General features: G+C 35.7%; 1 protein-coding gene across 1 annotated transcript; it reads right to left on the bottom strand.

Moving 5' to 3' along the window:
• Nucleotides 1-4,614: 4,614 nt before the first annotated feature.
• On the bottom strand, nucleotides 4,615-21,947 carry LOC135223925 (PGC-1 and ERR-induced regulator in muscle protein 1-like). The gene is made up of 2 exons (XM_064262847.1): nucleotides 21,904-21,947; nucleotides 4,615-5,251 (listed from the first exon to the last, which is right to left on the bottom strand). Exons 1-2 carry the CDS (start codon nucleotides 21,945-21,947, stop codon nucleotides 4,615-4,617), a joined length of 681 nt encoding a protein of 226 aa, XP_064118917.1.
• Between the last annotated feature and the right edge of the window lie 1,544 nt (nucleotides 21,948-23,491).

Genomic DNA, 23,491 nt, shown 5'->3' on the forward strand with positions numbered 1-23,491 from the left:
CTCAATACTGACTTTTACCTCTTTACTTGTCCCCGGTAATTAAGAATGCAAATATGGCCTCAGCTCTTCATACGCACTAAGACAAACATCTGACGGTCCCTAATATTGCTTCCTTTATTTCTCTCTCTCTCTCTCTCTCTCTCTCTCTCTCTCTCTCTCTCTCTCTCTCTCTCTCTCTCTCTCTCTCTCTCCAACGGAGTACTCTTGTGAGATTAAATAATGGAATTCCATTCTCATTCTGAATTGAATAAGATATAAAGTCTTAACTACCTGAACCTCCCTCCCTCCCTCTCTTTTTCAAAGGTGATAGTTATAAAATCATTATTTCAATATCAGCTGACTCAGATTGAAGTTGAGCGCGCCCCGGTAATAGCTGAGAGTTTCATATACAATATACGAAGTAGAGATTTTTTTATTTTTTTTTTGCATATTTTTACTTGTTTCTTTCTTGTGATGAGAAATGCAGATATGATGTACAATGTCATTCTCCTGTTGTGCCTCGAGGGTGAAATTCCGCTACTGGAAGCGAATACAATGATTATAATAAGAGCTAACAAGAGCCAATGATACGTGTCAGGAGATACGGTTCGAATCCATGGGTCGCATCTTTCACACCCAACTTTATACATAGTCATATACGACAGATCCTTCCATTATTATATTCTTAAAGCGACTCATGTCCCCTTATAATAGCGAAGAAATACAACGGACCATTATGATCACATTAAAAAAAGGAACTTTTTATTTTTTCTATCAGAAGTCGGAAGTAATATCAACGTCCCCAAAATGTTCAATTAAGGGAGAAAAACGAAAGGTATTGGAGTTCTTTACAACGTTAGTACCATAAATGGAAAATGGTTTAATTGAAGGGGTTTTGTACGTCCAGGGGATAAGGAATTGAAAAAACAGGAAAATATGGGTATCGCTTCCATCCGATCAAACAAACTGTTTAACATCGTGGAAATGAAACTTTCGTCCACAAGTACCTTCGAAGACGCGGAATGAATTTCGAGCGTCAAAAACAAATTAGCGTTTGCGTCTCAGAAGATTTTGGAAATGTGACGAATATTCGCTGTCAATTTGGGTCTCGGATCGAGGTATTATGTTTCAAATCTGGTCCTTTTATGTCTTTGAAAATATAAGACGCAAATGTATATAGTATGAAAAGGGGGAAAACACAAGTAAACCGTTTGGATTTATTATGGTTGCTTCCCAAATTACTTATTTTATTTCATATTATTTATTTATTTTTTTTTTTTTTTTTTTGCTTTAGGAATCGACTAACTTTTTTCCTTCTCTAATACTATTGATTTTGGCTTCGTCGTGTCTTATCGTTAACCATAAATATAAAAATATCGTTTTGGGTATGTATAAGCGCAGTCGTGTCTTACCGTTAGGCATAAAAAAATCGTTCTATGTATGTATGTATGTATGTATGTATGTATGTATGTATGTACGTATGCGTGCAGTCGTGTCTGTCTTTAGACATAAAAAATCGTTCTATGTATGTATTTATGAATGTATGTATGTATAAGAAAGAAAATGAAAACAAATAGACACATTATTGACTGTTAATTAAATTTTTTTTAAATGAACCCGCATAGAATTATTATGCACCTCAGAAATTTTAAAGAACCGGTGAATATTGGAACAACAACCCCCCCCCCCCTGCCCCCCGCCCCTTTTTTAGGGGATGGGAGATTCTGGAGAAAACAATTCTCTCCCCCTAAATAAATTTATTTGGTGAAAAATGAAGATCTCGGCCCGTGAAGTTTCAATCCTGTGATCCTCTTTGATGGCTGCTGAAGGCTTCCGGAAAAATCGCTAAGTGGATTCCAATCGCGAAGCAGAGAGAGAGAGAGAGAGAGAGAGAGAGAGAGAGAGAGAGAGAGAGAGAGCACTTTAAATTAACTTGAATGTTATCCAGATTCTCTTGAAATCAGACAAATTGAGAGTGATTTTTTTTTTTTATAAAAAAGCTATTGATATTTTTTCAAAACCTTAAAGCTTGATTAGGATGAATTAACATTAATAAATATTTTTTTTATCTTGCAGTATTAAAAAAGTACCCTAATAAGGACCCTGTTTCATCCGAAATGAAATAAACTCTTCTTCGTCGATAGCTTTCATCCTTATCCTAGGATAGGTTGGAAAATGTAGAGGTAGAAATGGAAAGTAATTTGGGTGTGGGAAACTCAATGAGACTATTTTCTAAACGATTCTATGGTTAGGTTTCAAGATATGGCGTCCCGCTGTTTCCAGGGAAGGGCTGGCCCTAGGTTACAGTTCAGGAATAACTTACCCTGTTTCTGTGTCCATCGATTCATTCCATTTCCATCCACATTTCCTGCCTCATTTCCCTGACAGCCCAGAATTTCCCTTCATTTCCGAATGGTGGCACGGCGTCATATTCCGAAGAGAGAGAGTTAGAGAATAATTCATGTTATGCTTTATTACGTTCGATCAGGTTATCTCGCGTGGAAATGTTAAGCCTTATTTTAGGGTATATTCTTCTAAGCTATTATTAATATTATTATTATATTATACATTAGTAAAGATGACACACACACACACACACACACACACACATATATATATATAGATATATATATATATATATATATATATATATATATATATATATATATATATATATCTACATACATATATCTCCATGAAATAACCCCTCACTTTTGCAGTTGGTTGCCAAGTATTAAAAAAAAAAGTTAGATTTGAGAAAAAGAAAATTGACTAAACTTTTGGCCCCGAATAAAGTTTTATTTTTGAATATTTATGGTTTTCAGTCTGGTTAAAATAATACCAAAGCTTCATGTCTGAAAGGAGAGTTTTTATGTAGAACTCCATTCTTAGTTTTATTTCTTTATTCGTGCTTGTTTGAATGACTTGGATTTTTTTTTTTTTTTTTTTACGGTGATAGGATTTTTGGGATGAACTTGAGAAGCCCGGATAATAGTAGGTGTATATTGTCGTTTCTTGCAGTGAAATTGATTTTATAGCTGTCAGGGGCCTTAGACCTGTAATCATTACAGTTTAAAGGTTATTCAGTTACGCGATAAAGAGAATATAATAATAATAATTAAAAAAACGAATTATTATTTTTGACAAATAGAACCGATGATGACCAACTGCTTCTATCCAGCTGCGATGTTATCATGAATTATTAAAGTAACGTTACTGAAAAATGTACTTAAAAATTGATACATTTACAATAAAATCCGAGTGGATTTTTCTTTTTTGTCCTCCCTGGGGTGACAGTAGGGGAGACATGACACAGCCACCCACCCCCTGTAAACCGGTTTGTCCGCACCAGGTGGGTTAGGGTGGGTAGGGGACGGGAGGGTAGGCGAGACATCCACCCTCCTTCTGCAAACCTGTTTGTCTGTCCCAAGTGATGGCAGGGTCGGTATGGGATTAGAAGGGTAGGAGAGGCATCTACATTCCTCCTGCAAAGCTGTTTATCTGCCCTGGGTTATGGCAGGGTAGATATGGGATTGGGAGGGAAGGGGGGACACCTACCCTCCTCTTGCAAAGCTGTTTGCCCGCCCTGGGTGATGGCAGGGTAGATATGGGATTGGGAGGGCAGGGGACACATCCACCCTCCTCCTGCAAACCTGTCTGTCCAGCCTGGGTAGGGAGACAGCAGCTTCGGGTTCCAGCGCGTGTAGCGCACACCATCAAGCTCGTATTATAATAATCATATGTGTATTAGAGAGAGAGAGAGAGAGAGAGAGAGAGAGAGAGAGAGAGAGAGAGAGAGAAACGAAATCCAAGTATAAAAGTCCTGAAGGCATTTAATGATGAATGAGGGAAAAGTACCTCGATGAAAATTCTGAAGAAAAAAAGATCTCTTTTAAGATGTAAGAAAGACGAGATGAAAAAGGCGAATGAAAAAAAAAGCCCCTCTTATGTCGCTTAAATACGCGTGAACAAAGGCTCTTCGTGTTCTTTTGTGAATGAGGAGATTAATTATGTAAGAGCCTCCAGCCATTCTTCATAACTTTGTCAACACAAAATCTGACGAAATGGACAAGGATTTCAATATATTTCTCTCTCTCTCTCTCTCTCTCTCTCTCTCTCTCTCTCTCTCTTTACATCTGTGTCTATCTATTCTCTCATACACGTCAGGGATTCACATCACCTGTTCCATTTTTTAAGACTATTTGATTTTTATATAGATGTTTACACAACGAGATTTATTTTGCTCATTTTGGCCAAATTTTAGCTCGTGTTACCCGACTTACTTTTTAGTGTTTGAGATATATAAAGCGACGTATCCCTATTGGTAAAGTAATTACGTTTCTTTATCATTTCAGTTACTTTAGTTTTGTCTTGAAAATTAATGGCAAAAAAAGAAATAATGAAATACACAAACATACACATAAAGAAAGAATCCCAATGCCATTATCGTCGTGAATGCAGACTGCCACTGTATCTGCACCTAGGTACACTTTGACTAAACCTATGTACACGAATAAACCGAGGTACAAGATTAAACTTGGGTACACCTTGACAAAACATAGGTACAGGAATAAACCTAGGTACTTCTTGACGAAAGTTAGGTACAGGACTAAACCTGTATGTTTGTGTATTTTATTATTGACTAAACCTAGGTACGGGACTAATCCTAGGTACACCTTGAGTACCTCTAGGTACAAGACTAAACCTAGGTACACCTTGACTAAATCTAAGTACAGGGCTAAACCTAGGTACACCTTGACGAAACCTAGGTACAGGACTAATACTAGGTATACCATGACAAAACATAGGTACAGGAGTTAACGTAGGTACTCCTTGACGAGAGCTAGGTACAGGACTAAACCCAGGTATGCCTTGACTAAACCTAGGTACGGGACTAATCCTAGGTACACCTTGACTACCTCTAGGTACAAGACTAAACCTAGGTACACCTTGACTAAATCTAGGTACAAGACTAAACCTAGGTACACCTTGACTAAATCTAGGTACAGGACTAAACCTAGGTACACCTTGACAAAACCTAGGTACAGGACTAATTCGAGGTATACCATGACAAAACATAGGTACATGACTAAACCTAGGTACACCCTGACGAATCCTAGGTACAGGACTAAACCTAGGTACACCTTGACAAAACCTTGGTACAGGACTAAACCTAGGTACACCTTGACTAAACCTAGGTACAGGACTAAATCCAGGTATACCTTGACTAACCCTAGGTACAGGACTAAACCTAGGCACACCTTGACTAAACCTAAGAATAGGACTGAACTTAGGTATACCTTGACAAAACACAGGTAGACTTTGACAAAACCTAGGCACACCTTGACTTAACCTAGGACTTGAGTTTTGGAAATGTAAAAAGACAAATTATTGTTCTTTTTCGACTGCAACGTAATATTTATCATTATGCCATGTTTCTCTCTTTTGCTCTCATCTTTTCTTGCCATCTTCTTGATCATTATATTTTGGCCTTGCACATCATCATCTTCATTTTACTCTTCCCTTCCACCATTCTCCACTTCATCTTCATGATCATTATATCTTGGTATTCCAAATCATCAACTTCGTTATACCTTTATCTTCCACCATTCTCCACTTCTCCCTGCAGTCACCGAGGCAAAGTTTCCCCTTTCGAAAAACGGTAATGGAGCCGTTAACAGGAGAGTAACAGCCCTGCCCTGCTAATGAGAAAATGAAGTATACAAAGTGAAATAACTATAAAGTTACCCAGTTATTGTCTCGCATTTCCCCACCCTTATTGCTTTGGGTGTATATATATATATATATATATATATATACATATATATATATATATATATATATATATATATATAATAATATATATATATATATATAATATATATATATATGGTATATGTATATATATATATAGTGTAAATAATTATATATATATATATATTATATATATATACTATATTTTAATATAATAGATATATATATATATATTATATAATTAATAATATTAATATATATATATATATATATATATATATATATATAGATATATATAATACATATATATATATATATATATTATATATATAATATATATATATATATATATATAATAATATATATATAATAAAGCTACAAACTACTTTGTTGTTGGTCTTGTTCTTGTTAAGGGGTAGGAAAAGTCTGCGGAAGAGCCTGAAAAGGTCTGAAAAAGGTGTTTTGCATTGAGTTCAAGATACAGGAATTTGTAGATAAGATATTTATGAATTATTTATTAGAATAGAAATGTAAAAATGAATAATGTGCATGTTAAACACTACAGAAAAATTATTTATAATAAAATGTAGCATATTTATTTTAATTTTCGTTGGTGAAACAAGGCTCTATTCGACCATAGATTTTAGCACTTTTTAATTCACATTTAGTTAGGATTATAATGTTTACAACTTATGTGTGAGGGTGAAAATTTCGCACACGTCCCGAGTAAGCTGGAGGTTGGATTATGCCTTTCTTATTTAATTACCATATAATTATTACCGAAACCTTTTGGCTATTTGTTGAAGACAGATGGTTACCATAGCAACTCTACCATGCTGAGTTACATTATAGAAGAGTTATATACTATTTAGTGGATTAAGCGTGATATGATATTATTTTCCAATTGGGTGAATTTTGAGTTACAAGAGACAATAGTTTTCCATATCTGGTTTAAAGGTTAATGTGGAGCTGCATGATTTAATTTTCCATATCCAGTTTGATAGTTTATGTGGAGCTGTGTGATTTAAAAAGTTATGCCATTCGGTTTTATTGACTATAAATAACGTCCTTGCAGCACAAAAGATGGACCACAGAATTAGGAAAATGAACTTTTAAAGATTTTATTTTTTAATACATCCAAAAACGAGAGGAAATGAGAGACTCCACGACAAAAAGAAACAAGGTGAAAGACGCTGCCATAATATACACCGCACCATTAACCCCCTTTTTCTCACACCATTAGCGTGTCACCATCACCGGGTGTGGTGGCTGGTTTATACGAATTTAAGTGGTTGGTCTTTTCAGAGAATGGAATATTATATAATTCAGGCCAAAGGACAAGCACTGGATGCTGTGAGTCATTCAGCGCTAGGAAAGAAAAGGAGAGATTGCAAAGGTGTCAACAGTAAGAAAAACCTCAGAGCAGTTGCCCTATGAAATAAATGTTATGAGAGGGTTGAGGATAACAAGATGGAAGAAAGGAAATTAGAATTGAGGTACAGTAAAAGGAATGAAAGGGGTGTGGGTCGGAGGGACGCTGCAAAAGACCTTTAGTTGTGTCTACAGTACAAACCGTGAGGTGAACTGACGGCACTACCTACCTACGGGGCCTTTATGAGAAACGTTGTTTTTTCCTGATATTATGTGCATTATTTTATAGTTTTCTGTAACAGTAAATTATTGTCTGTCCGCCCTCAGATCTTAAAAACTGCTGAGGCCAGAGGGCTACACATTGGTATGTTGATCATCCACCACCAAATCATCAAGCATACCAAATTGCAACCCTCTAGCCCAAGTAGTTTTAAAGTTATTTAAGGTTAAAGTTAGCCTTGGATCGTGCAACTGGCAGCGCTTTCCGAAGGCATGGGACGCACCCTCACTCTATCGGATCTGGTGAGCGACTGAAGAGCCACAAGTCATAGTTGATGGTTTATGCAACATTATACATTGCACAGAAAACTCGATTTCGCCGAAGAAACTGTAGTGCATTTTTACCTGTTGTCACTTACTCAGAGAGTAAGCCTACAAACTTTGTTGTTGTTTTTCTTGTTGGAGGAGGGGTAGGATAGATCTATGGAAGAGCCTTAAAAAGGGCTGAAAAAGTTGTTTCACATTAAGTTAAAGATACAGGCATTTTAGGTTAGGATGTTTATGATTCATTTATTAGAATGAAAATGTAAAAAATTAATAATGTGCCTGTTAAACACTACAAAACAATTAATCTTAATAAAATGTAGCGTATTTATTTTAATTTTCGTTGGTGAAACAAGGCTCTATTTGACCGTAGATTTTAGCACATTTTAATTTACGTTGAAAGTTAGGAATACAATGTTACCAACTAATGCGTGAGGGGAAAATCTTGCACGTGTCCCGAGTAAGCTGGATGTTGGACCACGCCTTATTCTATTTCGTTAAAGGCGAATAAATTTTTTTTTTAAATATAAGCTTCACAAATCTCTGACTGTAGGATATATTTAGTATTTCGTTGTGATGCAATAAATTTGCATAAAACCAGGTCAATCCGATCCGTACCAGGAATATATTTCCCTTACATATGCTACTATACTGCGTGGGCACTACTGGGTATTCCGTTATCTGTCACAGTGCCCTGTCATTTTTCAAACTTGGCTGGGCGTTTAAATGTTTAAATCAGCATCACTGTTGAAAATATTGCAGTATCTGTTGTAAAAAAAAAATAAACTTACGATCTCAAAATTCGAAAAATAGCGTCATATTTTACTTTCAAAAAGATTATCAGTTCTACGAAATTCGTTGGAATGTTGTCACTTATTATTTACTTTTTCTTCAAACAAATTTAGCTCGGCAGTGGTACAGACACCTGTCGTGTTCAAAGCATGTTTAACAAATGCACGTTTATTAGGTACGACCTTAAGGAATCGTAAACTATGATAGGTACTACTTAAAGGTCTTTGCAACGTCCCTTCGGCCCTTACCTCTCATGTCTTTTTTACTGTACCTCCTTTCATATTCTTTTTATACCATCTTATTTTTCACCATAACTTAACTGACAATTGTTTCTTTGTGCAATTGCGACCAATTCCCATTTCAGCGCTGAATGACCTCATGGTTCCCGACACTTGGCCTTTGGCTTAAGTTCCACATTCTTTCCTGCTGAGGAAAGTTCCATTGTTCGGCGGCAACTCTCTTTCCTCACTTCAAAACACGATTGCTTCTGCGTCCGGTCCTATTCAGAAAGCCAGATTCCTCCTGCCAGTTTCAATAGACACCGAAATCAGTGATTTTCGCTGCTATTGGTGAGGTGGATTTGGTCTCCCGTCTAGGTTATGGAAGGCGAGAATCCAATTTTGGGCTGGAAGCAGAGTAACCAATTCCTTCCATCGAGGGCGAACATTTAATAATCTTTCTTCAATAGACAGGGTCACTACTTCTCCGCCGATGGGAAATGAACTTTTTATCGCTCTCTCTCTCTGTCTATCTCACACACACACACATATATATAGACAAAAAAAATAGTGAAAAAAATGATATAAGTAACTAACAGGTTAGAGTGAAATTCTCAGTCGAGTACCAGTATTAGAAACGAACACATGATTTCCACATAGAAAATATAATAAAACAAATGATTTAGATAAGTATTTTCCCCACCAGTGGCCCGGCACCTTGATGTGGTGGTGGGGCTTGTGTGGTGCAAGGATGAACTGGGCTACAGTAGCGGAGTAGTGCTCTACCCTGGCAGGTCTAACCATGCTACACAGGCCAGTTCTGAGCATCCAGACTAAGATCGGTCCACTTTTGAGCCTTCTCCTATTTTCAATCCTCAACTTCTTCCCCTGTCATGAGTGACCATTAGTTGACAACCTTGGACCTACATTGGATTACGGCTCTGACTGCTCCTCTGATTTGATGGAGGGTGAAGAGGACTGACATGTCTCTCCATCCGTAGAATTCGAGTACCTGACGTGCCCGAGCGAGGGGAAAGTCTTATGTCAAACATGGCCCCCAGAGCTGGGTCTGATCTCGACGGACTGATGACGCCTCAAGTTCTGGGAGCCATGTGTATAACCAGGTTGTAGCCTCTAGGGGTGGCCACTTAAAGTTGCATAACACATCCCTCCCTTGTTGGGCTCCGTTTTACTGAGGAATATGGTGGGCGGAGGACTACCTGGCTGAAAAATTACAGTACTCGTATCTATGGATGATACATTGGCCCCCATTGTTGACCACCCTGGAATGGACTTGAACTGGCTCAGGAAAATGTAAACAAAGAAGTAAACGATGATTCTAGATCCGTACCCAAATCAAATATAATAACTATGGAACCATACTTAATGCCACAAAAGGAAATTCCTCCAGTAATAAATGAAAAAAAGGAAAATATTAATAGTTTTCGAAACAGACGACCTAAATACAGAGCAGATCCTACATTAGTACACTTGACTCATTATTTGGATATGGCACTTGGCCAAGATAAAACCCCTTAGTTTTTAAAACAGAAACCGAGCTGACAGCTGCTAAATTTGAAAATATTGTTTTATTAGCTCAGTACCCAACCAAAGAATGACTTTTAGATCTATAACAAGAAAAGAATGGATAGTGGAAGCTACCACAAAACTTCAATCAGAAAATTATCAAATGCTTAATAATATGAATGGGATAAATGTCACAGTCGAAAGACATGACAAGTTGAACAGCATTGAGGGAACAGTAATGTTACCACCCAATAATGATTGTGATGGCCTACCAGATGAGACATTGTTATTGAACTCATTAAAAATTAGATATCCTAATATTGAAAACGTAAAAGTATATGAAATCCCAAATAAAAGACAGCAGGGAAAAAAATTGAGAAATAGCTAAAATTAAATTTGAAGGGCAGACACTTCCACCTAATATTAAAATAGAAGGCCAGAGAAGAGAGGTATTACCCCATGTACCAAAGCCTCTTCAATGCACAAATTGCTCTAAGTATGGACATACAAAAAACAAATGTAGAAATGAACCAATTTGTGCATTCTGTGGTTCAGAAGATCATGAAACCACCTGGAACTGTGGCGTTCCCAAATGTTGTAATTGTGGACAAGACCATCATGCGAGATCAAAGATATGCCCATTCTACATATATAACACTGAATAAAACTACTAATAAGCAGGTCTGGCATGTCAATTCCAGAAGGAAAGCAAGAATTAAAATCAAGAGGTTTAATGGACCCTTCTAGAAATAAATCATATCGAGACGCTGTAGAAAAAGTAATGCCCAAGAAACATTTTATAATACCTGGAAAAACTAATGAAAAACAAACAACGAGGTCATCAAACTTAGAAATTAACAAAAAATCTCTTGGAGAATCTAGCAATACAGTATCAATAAGCAACCCTTATGACGTACTAATGAAAGATGAAGAATTGCCATCTCTAGGGAACACTGGAAATGAAGATCATGCTGAACAAACAAGAAGAAAAACGAGAAAGAGAAATAATTTCCCCTCCAAAACTCTAATTAATACTAATGACGTCAAGAAGAAGAAAATGCCTAAAATCAACAGAAAAACATCCCCTAATTTAGATAAGAAATGGGATGAAAGTAAGCGTCCTTCACCAGTCTTCCAAGTAAATTTCAAGCAATGAATTCTTCTATAGTTTTTCAAAGTAAATCTGAAGAACTAAACCCTTCGCCAGTCTTTCCAAGAAAATTTAAAGACAAATTTCAATCTGTCCAAGGAAGACAAAACGATAATTGTGAATGTCAGCAGTGTATCCAAGAAGGCGTAACACCTCCAACTGAATCTCACCATGAACGGTGTGGATGCCATACATGTTTTTTGCAAGATTGCAAAGAAACGAAACCTTTAAATAAAGAAAAAATTGATAAACGTGATAAGGAATTTCTTAGCTAGAAAAGATAACATCTCAAGCCAGCTAGAATTACATACCAAAGATTGTATGTGTATTAGACACTTACAGTACTATCGTGAGAGTAAAATAGCAGTGTTAGACAATTTCTTAGCCAAACAAGAGAAATTAAATTCACCACTGAATCAGAAGATAACACAGAAATGTCAAAAACCCAAAAAGAAAAAGCTAATTAAGCGAATAATTACCCATAGTTTAAAAAAAAATATATAATTTATATATATATATAAAACCAAATATACAAAATAATCTTTTAACTTTCGTTCCATTCAATTATACTATTATCCAATGGAACATAAACGGTCTGAAAACACGAATGCACTTGGGTGAAATACAAAGACTCCTAAAGCAACATGAACCAATGTGCATATGTTTACAACACGTTAATAATCCAGTCCCATCAATATGTAATTACTTTCTGGCATCCTCCGTTTCAGGAGAAGGCAAGTTAGGAACAGCAATATATGTTCATAATCGTGTAACCTATGATAAAGTTACAGTTAACAATAATTCATTTCAAATATCTTCAATTCGCCTGCATATGATAAACAAAACTAGCATTTTAGTCTGCAGTCTATATAATCAACCTAATGAAAATTATGATATGGCTCAATTATCAAATATTTTATCACAATTCAATGAGCCAATTCTAGTTTTAGGTGATTTTAATGCTCACACCCTTTATGGGATGCCAGTACCATCGACGCAGATAGAGCAGGTAAAGACATAGAAAATCTAATACTTACTACAACTACTGTTGTCTGAATGAAAATGAAATCCCAACATACTTTTCAAAAACTCATGGGACCCTATCATCTGTAGACTGTCTATTTGTTCCACTTCGTTAGTAGACAGATTAGAATGGATACTCTGGATGACCTTTATACTAGTGATCACTACCCAATCGTAATCACATGTCTTGAAGATAATCATCAACAATTTGTACCAAAATTTAATTTTAAAAAAGCTGATTGGGAAAAGTATGATTTAATTACTAAAATGTTTCCCCTTTCCAAAGTAACAATGATCACAATGAAATTAATGAATATTTTACAGATTTCGTAATTAGTTCTGGAAATAAATCAATACCAATGACAACTTGTAAGCCAAAAATAAATCTGTTCCATGGTGGTCTAGAGAACTTTCAGATATTATCATACTGAAGCACAAGATGAGTAGACGATTAGACAGACTAAACCAAAGATATAACAAATTATATAAAAGTAATAGATATACATTGAAAGGGTTAGTATTAATAGCTATGGAAATTGATTATATCAAACCTTTATTGAATAAAATATCTGCTCAATTCAGGAAAAAAGTTATTAGCAATAGGAAATCATCTTGGCATAATTACGTCGCAGACTTCTCCGGTGACACTGTTAAACAAATGTGGGATAGATTTAGAAAAATTAATGGCAAATATAGTCGATCACCTAGATCCCCAATATTACATAATGGGAAAAAAAGTTCATGATTTAAAAGATATATCAAATATAATAGGTCGCCACCTAGAATCAGTAGGCAATAGCTGAATTTAGATGAACATTTTCGCATTAGGAAAAAGAATGAAGAGAAACATATAATTAATTTCGAAACAAGTCAACAATTATACTACAATGTCCCATTTACATTAGAAGAATTTGATGCTGCGCTAAAAACTTGTAGTAACTCTGCCCCAGGAAAGGATAATATCTCTTTTGAACTCCTTATACATCTGAACATTAAAGCCAAGATACTTATTAAAAATTTTATAATCACTTATGGAAAAAGAAACTACTTCCCAAAGCATGGAAACATGCTATTGTAATTCCTATACCCAAACCTGGCAAAGATCCAACATCAGCAAATAATTATAGACCTATATCACTAACTAGTTGTCTTGTAAACTCATGGAAAAGATGGTAAATAATAGACTCATATGGTATTTAGAGAAAAATAAAGTTCTAGCGCAACTCAATCTGGAAGTAGGAAAAATCATTCAACATTAAACTCATTAACATCACTAGAAGATCAAATCAAAAGAGGATTTGTACAAAAGAAAATTACTGTCGCAATCTTATTCGACATTCAAAAGGCTTATGATACAACATGGAGATATTCAATCTTAAAATCTCTATATGACATAAATCTAAGGGGTGAACTCCAATTTTTCATACGAAATTTCCTAACAGAAAGAACATTCCAGACTAAAATTGAAACGGTATTATCAGAAACATTTGAAATAAAAGAAGGTATCCCACAAGGCAGCGTACTAAGCAGCACATTATTTGCATTAGCAATCAAGAATTATTGTTAAAATGCTTCCAAAAGATGTAAACAACAGCTTATATGTTGATGATTTTGCCATTTTTTACACTTCAAACAACCTACGCCACATCCAAAGAATTTTAAATATCTCCATAGCTAAAAATTGAACAATGGGCATTATCTGTGGATTTAAATTTTCTGTTGAAAAAACACAAGCAATAACATTTTATAAGGATCAGCGCTGGCTCAAAAATCAAGTTATATCTCTTACCATGAATAACACTCCCATCCAATTTTATCCAGAAGTTAAATTCTTGGGCTTATATTTTGACAATCATTTGAACTGGAAGGCCCATGTGAAACATACCAAAGCAAAGGCCTTGAAAGCTTTAAATATATTAAAAAAATTAGCCCACACTTCATGGGGTGCTGATAGAGAAACATTATTGAAACTTTATAAGGCTACAGTTCTACCAATATTAGAAATATGGCAGTCCAATTTATAGTTCTGCTAGTGAGACAACTCTCAAAATGCTAGACCCAGTGCATCATCTTGGGCTTCGTTTAGCCACTGGGGAGCATTCAAATCATCACCAGTCCAATCGTTGATTGTAGAAAGTGGAGAAATGCCACTATCTTATAGATTTCAAAATAACAACGATGTGCAGAGCTTTAAAAATTGTAAATAGTCCAGCAAAACCAAAGATTTATTTAAAGATCCAGATTGTTTCTGGAATACAAAAATTATCCCATCCTTCCCCGTTAGAGCTAATAGATTATTTAATGACAATGACCTTTATAATATTAAAGTTTACAATTTTAGCAAAATAATGCCCCCATGGTTGATAAGTGCTCCCCAGATATGTAGGAAATTGTGTACAATACCCAGTAATAAATTGAATAATCCCCTTGCTATGAAAACAATATGCTCTGGAACATATCAAGATACACAATAATAATCACATATATATACTGATGGTTCCAAAGATGATATGGGAGTTGGATTCGCTGTTTACGGAAACAATATAAAGATCCAAGTCTCCTTACAAAGCAAAGCATCAGTATTCACTGCTGAATTACTAGCAATAAAAACAGCATTAACAACTATATCTGAAAACCGTTTAGTGAAGTAACCATCTTTAGCGATTCACTAAGTTCAATAACTGCAATAAGCTCTTATACTCCAAAAAACAAAATTGTAAATGAAATTAGACATATATTACATGAAATGAAAAGACAAAAAATATCTGTTACTCTATGTTGGATACCATCTCATATAGGATTAGAAGGCAATGAAAAAGCAGATACTTATGCAAAAGAGGCTAGAACACTCCCAATATCAGCAGAATTATTGCCACTAGAAGATTATATTAGGGCACAAGTCAAGTCGGTTATTAAGGAAAAAAAATGGTCAAAATAACTGGGGGGAAAACCATCCTACCAATAAATTAAGAGAAAATAAAAGAAACTGTAGACCCGTGGCCATCATCCTATCAGAAATGCCGCAAGAATTCAATAATATTGACACGGCTAAGAATTGGTCACACCAAACTGACACATGGTTACCTAATGAGTAACCCCCATGCCCCTATACTATGTGCGAAATATGGTATGTACAAATAACAGTAAAACATATTTTTCAAAATCTGTCCAAAATATAAAACCCAAAGAGACATATTATTCAGAAGATAATTCTTTTAAAGAAAATATTATCAGAAAGTGACAAATTTTTCACTATATATATTTTAAATTCCTAAATTTAATAATTTATACGACAAAATATAATATATAGTAATATAATATATTCCAGATAGTAATTTATTTATTTTTTATTTTTTTTAGATAATATATATTCCAGATAATAAATATTTATCTATTTATTTTTAATAATAAATTATACTGATTTTAAATAACATGTCTAATCCTTCGGGCCAGCCCTAGGAGAGTTAATATTAACTCAGTGGTCTGGTTAAACTAAAGTAAAAAAAAAAAAAAAAAAAAAAGATAAGTATTTTAAATATCTTTCACCAACGAGAGCACAATACAAGTCTTTGTACAATCATTGTCGTTGGTGAAACGACGCGCTATCTGGCCTTAGATTTTAAGCACGCGCCCCGACTAAGCTGCAAGTTGGATCACGCCTTGTTCATATCGATATGAATCGATCAGAAACGTGGACATTGTTGAAAACGTGTAGTACAGTCGAATTCGTTTATATTATATCAGAGCGGCATCGTCCAATAAAATCACAAGTGATTCGGTTATGTCACGGAAATGGATAACGGGAAATTGGATTTTGTCGCTAGAAACAAATATCGATTTCATGGTTTACAAAATATGAAAGTAGACGGAGTATTTGTTTAACTGTCTGTCTAATTATCTATCTGTACATGCGTCACTTGAATCTCATTGGGGGTAATGGTCTCATTTCTCAGCTCATTAATGAGTAAGATAGTGTACCACGCTTTTAGTTTTCTGTAAAAGAAAACTATTGTGATTGCTTTGTCTGTCCGTCCGCCCTGAGATCTTAAAAACTGCTGAGGCTAGATGGCTACAAATTGGTATGTTCATCATCCACCCTCCAATCACCAAACATACCAAATTGCAGCCCTCTAGCCACAGCAGTTTTCATTTTATTTAAGGTTAAAGTTCGCCATGATCATGCGTCTGGCAACGCAGTTCCTCGCAGTTGGGACGAGTCAGTTACGTCTCGACTACTGATCTCAAGCCCGGGTTTCCCCCCCCCTCCCCCCCCGATTTCCCGCTCTGCCAACAAGGAACCAGACAAATTGATTTCTGGCGATATAAATCATTATTTTCTCGACGTGGTTCGATCCCACAATAAGCTGTAAGTCCCTCTGCTAAGTAACCAATTGGTTCCTAGCCACGTAGAAATATCCTTAATCCTTCGGGCCAGCTTCTAGGAGAGCTGGTAATCAGCTTAGTGGTCTGGTTTAACCAAGATATACTTTTTCATGGGCCGCGGCTCATACGGCATTATACCGAGACCACCGAAAGATAGATCTATCTTCGGTGGCCTTGATTATAGTACATATATACGCTGTACGGAACACTTCTTTCTTCGTAGCGATGACCACAAACGGAAGGCAATTCCCTTCTTCCCTTCTCTGTTCTCTTTGTGTTCCCAAAATTACCAACGAATTCTTTCTCTCGGAGTTTTTTTTTTTTTTTTTTTTTTTTTTTTTTTTTTTTTTTTGCCCATCACCCGGCTTTTCGTCTCTGTTCAAACTTCTTAATCGGTCTTCGATGGAATTACTTTTTTCTTCTCCTCTTCTTCAAGGTTTGATACTCGGGTCTAGACTTTCTCTCTCTCTCTCTCTCTCCTTTGAAAAGAATAGAGAGAGAGAGAGAGAGAGAGAGAGAGAGAGAGAAAGCCTTCAATTTCGAAACGGGATAATAGTTAATGTTTTTTTTATAACCCCAGTAACTGACATTATGTGATGATAAAGAGAGAGAGAGAGAGAGAGAGAGAGAGAGAGAGAGAGAGAGATTCACTTAAACGACCGATCATTTTTGTGCAGTTCTATCCACAGCCAAATCAACCACATTACCGCATTCTTTCCTCTACGGATACGAATTTCCCAAAACCACCGATGCTAATTTCCCAACACTGCATACCTGAACGAGAGGAATGTAGCTCAAGCATTGATTAAATTCCTGGAAATTCCAGGCTGATTGTCTTTCTTTGTATTGCTATGCGGGCCTACCCCGTGTGAGCTGGCTTTTAAATTACGTTTGGAAATTTCTGTGGCCGGCCTTGGCAATGGGGCAATATTTAGATATCTTGACTTTACGTGCGATTTAAACGGTATAATTTGTTGTTCTCGACGTTTAACTTCCATTTAATTGTTAGATCTTACGAGTATATTTCAGAATCTATCGAGGTAAACTATTATTAGAGGTTAAGGAAGAGTTTAAGACCGAATCAAGTCAGGACACTGAAGTACTTTATCTATGGGTGTTTATTTACCAATGAGATTTAACTTTAGTTTGGGATTAAATGAGTCTGGTTACGGGCTGATCTATGAGCAAGAGCCCGTGATGGCGTAAAGCCAGCTCAGTCAAAAACAACAAGGATCCTAGTTCCAACCTTACAAGTAAACAGAGAAACACAATTCTATTTACACCACTGCTGAAAACGCCGTAAAAATTTAAAATAAATAAGTAAAATTTTTATGGAATGAATTTAAATATGGTTTATAAAGCTTACGGTAACTTTGTGCAAAAGAGGAGAGAGAGAGAGAGAGAGAGAGAGAGAGAGAGAGAGAGAAGGGGGGGGTTGGGGGGGGGGGGGGTAGCGGGAAGGCGAATGATGAGTATACTGTCACTGAAGGCTTCGTGTCTGATATTTATCATTGTGTTGATATCTTTATTTAATTAATAATACGCGCAGTGTTGTATAAAGGGAAATAAATAAATCTTCAGGGGATGAATAGTAATTAAAAATGACAGTGGTTTTGGAAGAGGAGTAATGGGTCTAGGAATTCAGAGCCGTTCGTGACGTGTATTTGTTTGTTTGTCTTAATTCCTCTTAATATAATTACTTATTTTGGGACCGTTGCGTTCTTGTATAATCAGTAAATAAGTAAATATATATATATATATATATATATATATATATATATATATGATATACACACATATATATGTATATATATATATATATATATATATATATATATATATATATATATATATATATATATATATATCTTGCAATTCCACATTGGTCCCGTGGGTGAAGTATATAGGAGATCCTCACGTACCCTGAAGATTTTGGAGTAAAAGTTGAATGTCTTGGTACCACCTCCTTTCATTTCACGTAAAGATCTCTTATATAATATATATTATATATATTATATATATATATATATATATAGATATATATATATATATTATTATTATGTAGATTATATAGGCGTTTGTATGCATACGTATCAATGCAAATTCAGAAAAAAAAAAATTTGTAACCCCGTCAAAACTTACGCATAAGTAAATCTCTCTCTCTCTCTCTCTCTCTCTCTCTCTCTCTCTCTCTCTCTCTCTCTCTCTCTGGCCAAAGAGGCCGCTGCACAGAGCTATTGCTCCCAATATTTCACCTGGAATATCCCTGTAAATCAAAAAAGGGAGCGTGCAAAGTTCATGTTGCAGAAACTTCGGAAAAGTATTTCCGTAATTCTGCAAAAGCAGATCTTTGCTGTGAAATTTAATATTCCGAGAAGGAAGGATGGCTCAATTTACTTGGGACGCAGTACAAAAACTACAAGTGAATTTATAGACGACAGCGAAGATTTGTCAGTGACTCAGGAACTTAAAGCCTTTTTGCCTGGACTTCATATCATCAACCTTAGAAGAATACACTCACATCACAAGAGGAGTTTTTAGTTAACTCTTGAGATGGCTTTGTCTGTGTGTCTGCCCTCAGATCTGAGAAGCTACTGTGGCTAGATGGCTGCAACTTGGTATGTTGATCATCCACCCTCCAGTCAACAGACATAACAAATTGCAGCCCTCTAGACTACATAGTTTTTATTTTAATTAGGGTTAAAGTTTGCCAAAGAGGGCCGCTGCACAGAGCTATTGCTCCCAATATTTCACCTGGAATATCCCTGTAAATCAAAAAAGGGAGCGTGCAAAGTTCATGTTGCAGAAACTTCGGAAAAGTATTTCCGTAATTCTGCAAAAGCAGATCTTTGCTGTGAAATTTAATATTCCGAGAAGGAAGGATGGCTCAATTTACTTGGGACGCAGTACAAAAACTACAAGTGAATTTATAGACGACAGCGAAGATTTGTCAGTGACTCAGGAACTTAAAGCCTTTTTGCCTGGACTTCATATCATCAACCTTAGAAGAATACACTCACATCACAAGAGGAGTTTTTTAGTTAAACTATTGAGATGGCTTTGTCTGTGTGTCTGCCCTCAGATCTGAGAAGCTACTGTGGCTAGATGGCTGCAACTTGGTATGTTGATCATCCACCCTCCAGTCAACAGACATAACAAATTGCAGCCCTCTAGACTACATAGTTTTTATTTTAATTAGGGTTAAAGTTTGCTATGGATTGTGCGGTGCCAACCGCCTGCGCATCTGGGGAGCAACTGAGCGCTGCCCTGTCAAGGCTGAGAGTTTCATACTGCAGCACATCGAGAGTTTCGTATAGCATTATACGCTGTACGGAAAACTCGATTTCTTCTGCGCATTGATTTTGTTTCATTATTGGATTTCATGTACATTATGTGTACTACATTATTCTGTTGCCTTTTTAGGCTTCATTATAACCTATTGCCTCTCGCAACAGATTCCTGCAATCATTTGACAGTGTCGAAGTACTGATCTTTTTATTACCATTTAGTTAACTATTGAGTTAACTAATGAGTCTCTCTCTCTCTCTCTCTCTCTCTCTCTCTCTCTCTCTCTCTCTCCGTAGTTAAGTGATGAAATTATTATGATAAAAATCACTTACTTTATCATAGGGCTAAATATTTTAGAAAGACTAATAATAGAATCATGTCTAATTGATAAAATTAATATAAACCTCACTCCTGGATTTTACCAAGTTGAGAATGTTATGAAAAAATGAGATATTCAAAGAACCAACAATTCAAAGAGCTGTTAAGAGAACTGGAATTTCAGTCCCTGCCTTTCCTATGGCAATTGGGCAGGAGCAGAGCAAGTTCCAGTTCTGGACACCTGCAGCTTTTCCAGTCGTGTAGTGGAATAATACCGTTTGATTTATTGCGACTATCCAGTTAAACACATTTAACGGAATAAAATAGCTTGTTTGTTTTGGCCACAACGTTGCACGCTGCAATGAGCATTTAATTGAATGTCCCCCATGTTTGAAATAATTATGCAATGAAGTTGAATACATGAATATCAGTTGTTGTAATTCGACGTTACTAATTTATACATTAATATAGGAAATCTAGTATATATCCGTTTGAGACGGTTCTTATCGAAATTATCGGAATTTGTCGACTTTTTTTCTTTATTATGTAATATGTTTCAATGAAAGAATTCATAAGCTAAATCAAAAAGTATCAAAACAAACGTTGTTCAATATGAATAACTTGATCACGAAATATATAAAACGTGATGCTATGAGTATACATAAAAGTAATGACACTGAGGAAAATGAAAACACGAGAACTGCCGAGATCTTTCGATCTTAACGACCCTTTACTTAATTAAGGCAAGACTGATCAGAACAGTGAGAAACACAGTACAGGTAAAGCAAATACAAACGGGCATTACAGGATTAACAAAAGGTCCAATTCACTTTAATTTGTAGCCAACTAAATACAAAAAATCAAAATGATTTTAATACCAACAGAGACAGTCATTGATTTTCCTTAGCTTTGGCATCCGTGTTTTTCAGGATTGAGATATATGATGTGAAAGGAAAACAAATGAAAAATACGCTTGCTGTATAAAACCATCAGCTACGACCAGTAGCGCTTCAGTTGCTTCCCAGATGCAGTAGAGTGAGGGTGCGTCCCAGGCCTCCGGTAAGCGCAGCCAGATGCACGAACCATGGCTAACTTTAACCTTAAATAGAATAAAAACTACTGAGGGTAGAAGGCTGCAATTTGGTATGTATGATGATTAGAGGGTGGGTGATCAGCATACCAATTTGCAGCCCTGTAGCCTTCGTAGTTGTTTAGATCTGAGGGCGAACAGAAAAAGTGCTGACGAACGGACAAAGCCAGAAAAATAGCTTTATTTTGCAGAAAAAAAAACTGTGGCTATATTTTGATTTGTTCATGACTGACATATTTAATGCGTTAAATCCCACTGGTCTTTTTTCATTTTTATTTTCTATGTGTGTGTGTGTGTGTGTGTGTGTGTGTGCGTGAGAGAGAGAGAGAGAGAGAGTGAGTACAGGGGAATTCAGTATCAGACCTACGATCATAATTGCTATTTGCTATGATCCATCAATATATCTGTGCGACTGAATGTTTATAACAATAATAATAAACTTTCCGTTTATAGATGTCAATTCATACCCAATGGCATGGACAACACTGCAGCACATATTGGATATTGGCATTATCGATGATCCGGTTATTAAAGTAATGGAATATCTTTTTTGTGTTGTGCTGAAATGAACTTTTAAGTTGACTATTTCTGCCGTGAATATATATATATATATATATATATATATATATATATATATATATATAATATTATATATATATATATATATATATATATATAATAATATATATATTATATATATATATATATATATATATATATATATATATATCACAGCAGAAATATTCAACTTAAAAGTTCCTTTCAGCACAACACAAAATAGATATTCCATTACTTTTAATAACCGGATCATCGATAATGCTAATATCCAATATGTGCTGCAGTGTTGCTACATTCTGTAATAAATATTCTCTTAGAATACGTTGCGAAACCTATTTTTTCTTATTTGAGAGAGAGAGAGAGAGAGAGAGAGAGAGAGAGAGAGAGAGAGAGAGAGAGAGCTACAACACACTAATATATCTGTCAATAAATTTCCCATTGAAAGCAAAAAGTTTATCAGTTTCATTGTCCCCTGTTACGGCTAATGCATTACCGCTGATATAGATTTTAACTGTCACTTACCAGCGGTATTGTGCCTCTTAAAAATGACTTATTACGGAAAATTCATTTTTCTGGACTTCCATAACCCTAAATAATTACTTTTATGAAAGCGTAGCTTTTGTAACAGATTACGTGTGGCTGTCAGGGCCTTTGGAATAATAGTATATTTCCTAGTGGCATTAATCCATTACCGTCCCTTTTTTTTGCGGGACATTATTTTTGCTTTTTGCGGGACTCTTGTCGCTTTTTTTGCGGAACATTATTTTCGCATTTTTGCGGGACATTGCTTTCGCTTTTTTTGCGGGATATTATTTTCGCTTTTTGGCGAGATATTATTTTTGCTTTTTTGCGGGACATTATTTTCGCTTTTTTGCAGGACATTATTTTTGCTTTTTTATGGGACATTGCTTTTGCTTTTTTTTCCGGGACATTATTTTCGCTCTGTCACCCCAGATGAGGGTTTTGGATCGTGAGGAAACGAGGTTGAAGGGTAATCTAAAGAAATGCATACTTTCTACTCTGTTAGACATCAACATTACCAGTAGAGTTTCCTGTCTTTTTTGAACGCACTCATAAAAGTGTGTACGTACACATGCTTTCTTTAGTCTCGTCTTCAAAACGGATAGCGATTAGTGTTACAGACAGGAATTGCATATCAATCACGTCACCAGAGTTGTCGTAATTTCTCTGTTCAAGTATACTTGATTTTTTTTTTATTAATACACCCAGGCGAAGAATGGATAATGAAATAAATAAAGAGATAAATGAAAAAGGTAAATTAATGTCAAAAATATGACTGAATAATAATTTTTGCCGTTTGAAACTATGAAGAAATTTGATTACAAAAGTGAACGACGAAATATATATCAGCGAGAAGGCCGTCTTCGTTTCTAAGAGGCGAGAGATCACCGAGACATACAGGTAGAAATAGAAACAGATTTTGACTAAAACCTTCCAGAGGGTGAGGGGAGTCTTTGGGGAAAATTCGGTAGCCCT

This window comes from Macrobrachium nipponense, chromosome 10, assembly GCF_015104395.2.
Source record: "Macrobrachium nipponense isolate FS-2020 chromosome 10, ASM1510439v2, whole genome shotgun sequence".
Taxonomy (NCBI): domain Eukaryota; kingdom Metazoa; phylum Arthropoda; class Malacostraca; order Decapoda; family Palaemonidae; genus Macrobrachium; species Macrobrachium nipponense.

Coding starts and splice junctions, on each gene's coding strand:
- LOC135223925 (XM_064262847.1), bottom strand. CDS start 21,947: ATGCCAATATCCAATATGTGCTGCAGTGTTGTCCATGCCATTGG. Junction 5,252..21,903: donor AGTGTTGTCCATGCCATTGG/GTATGAATTGAC, acceptor TCCTATTCTTAG/GTTTAGTCAAGGTGTGCCTA.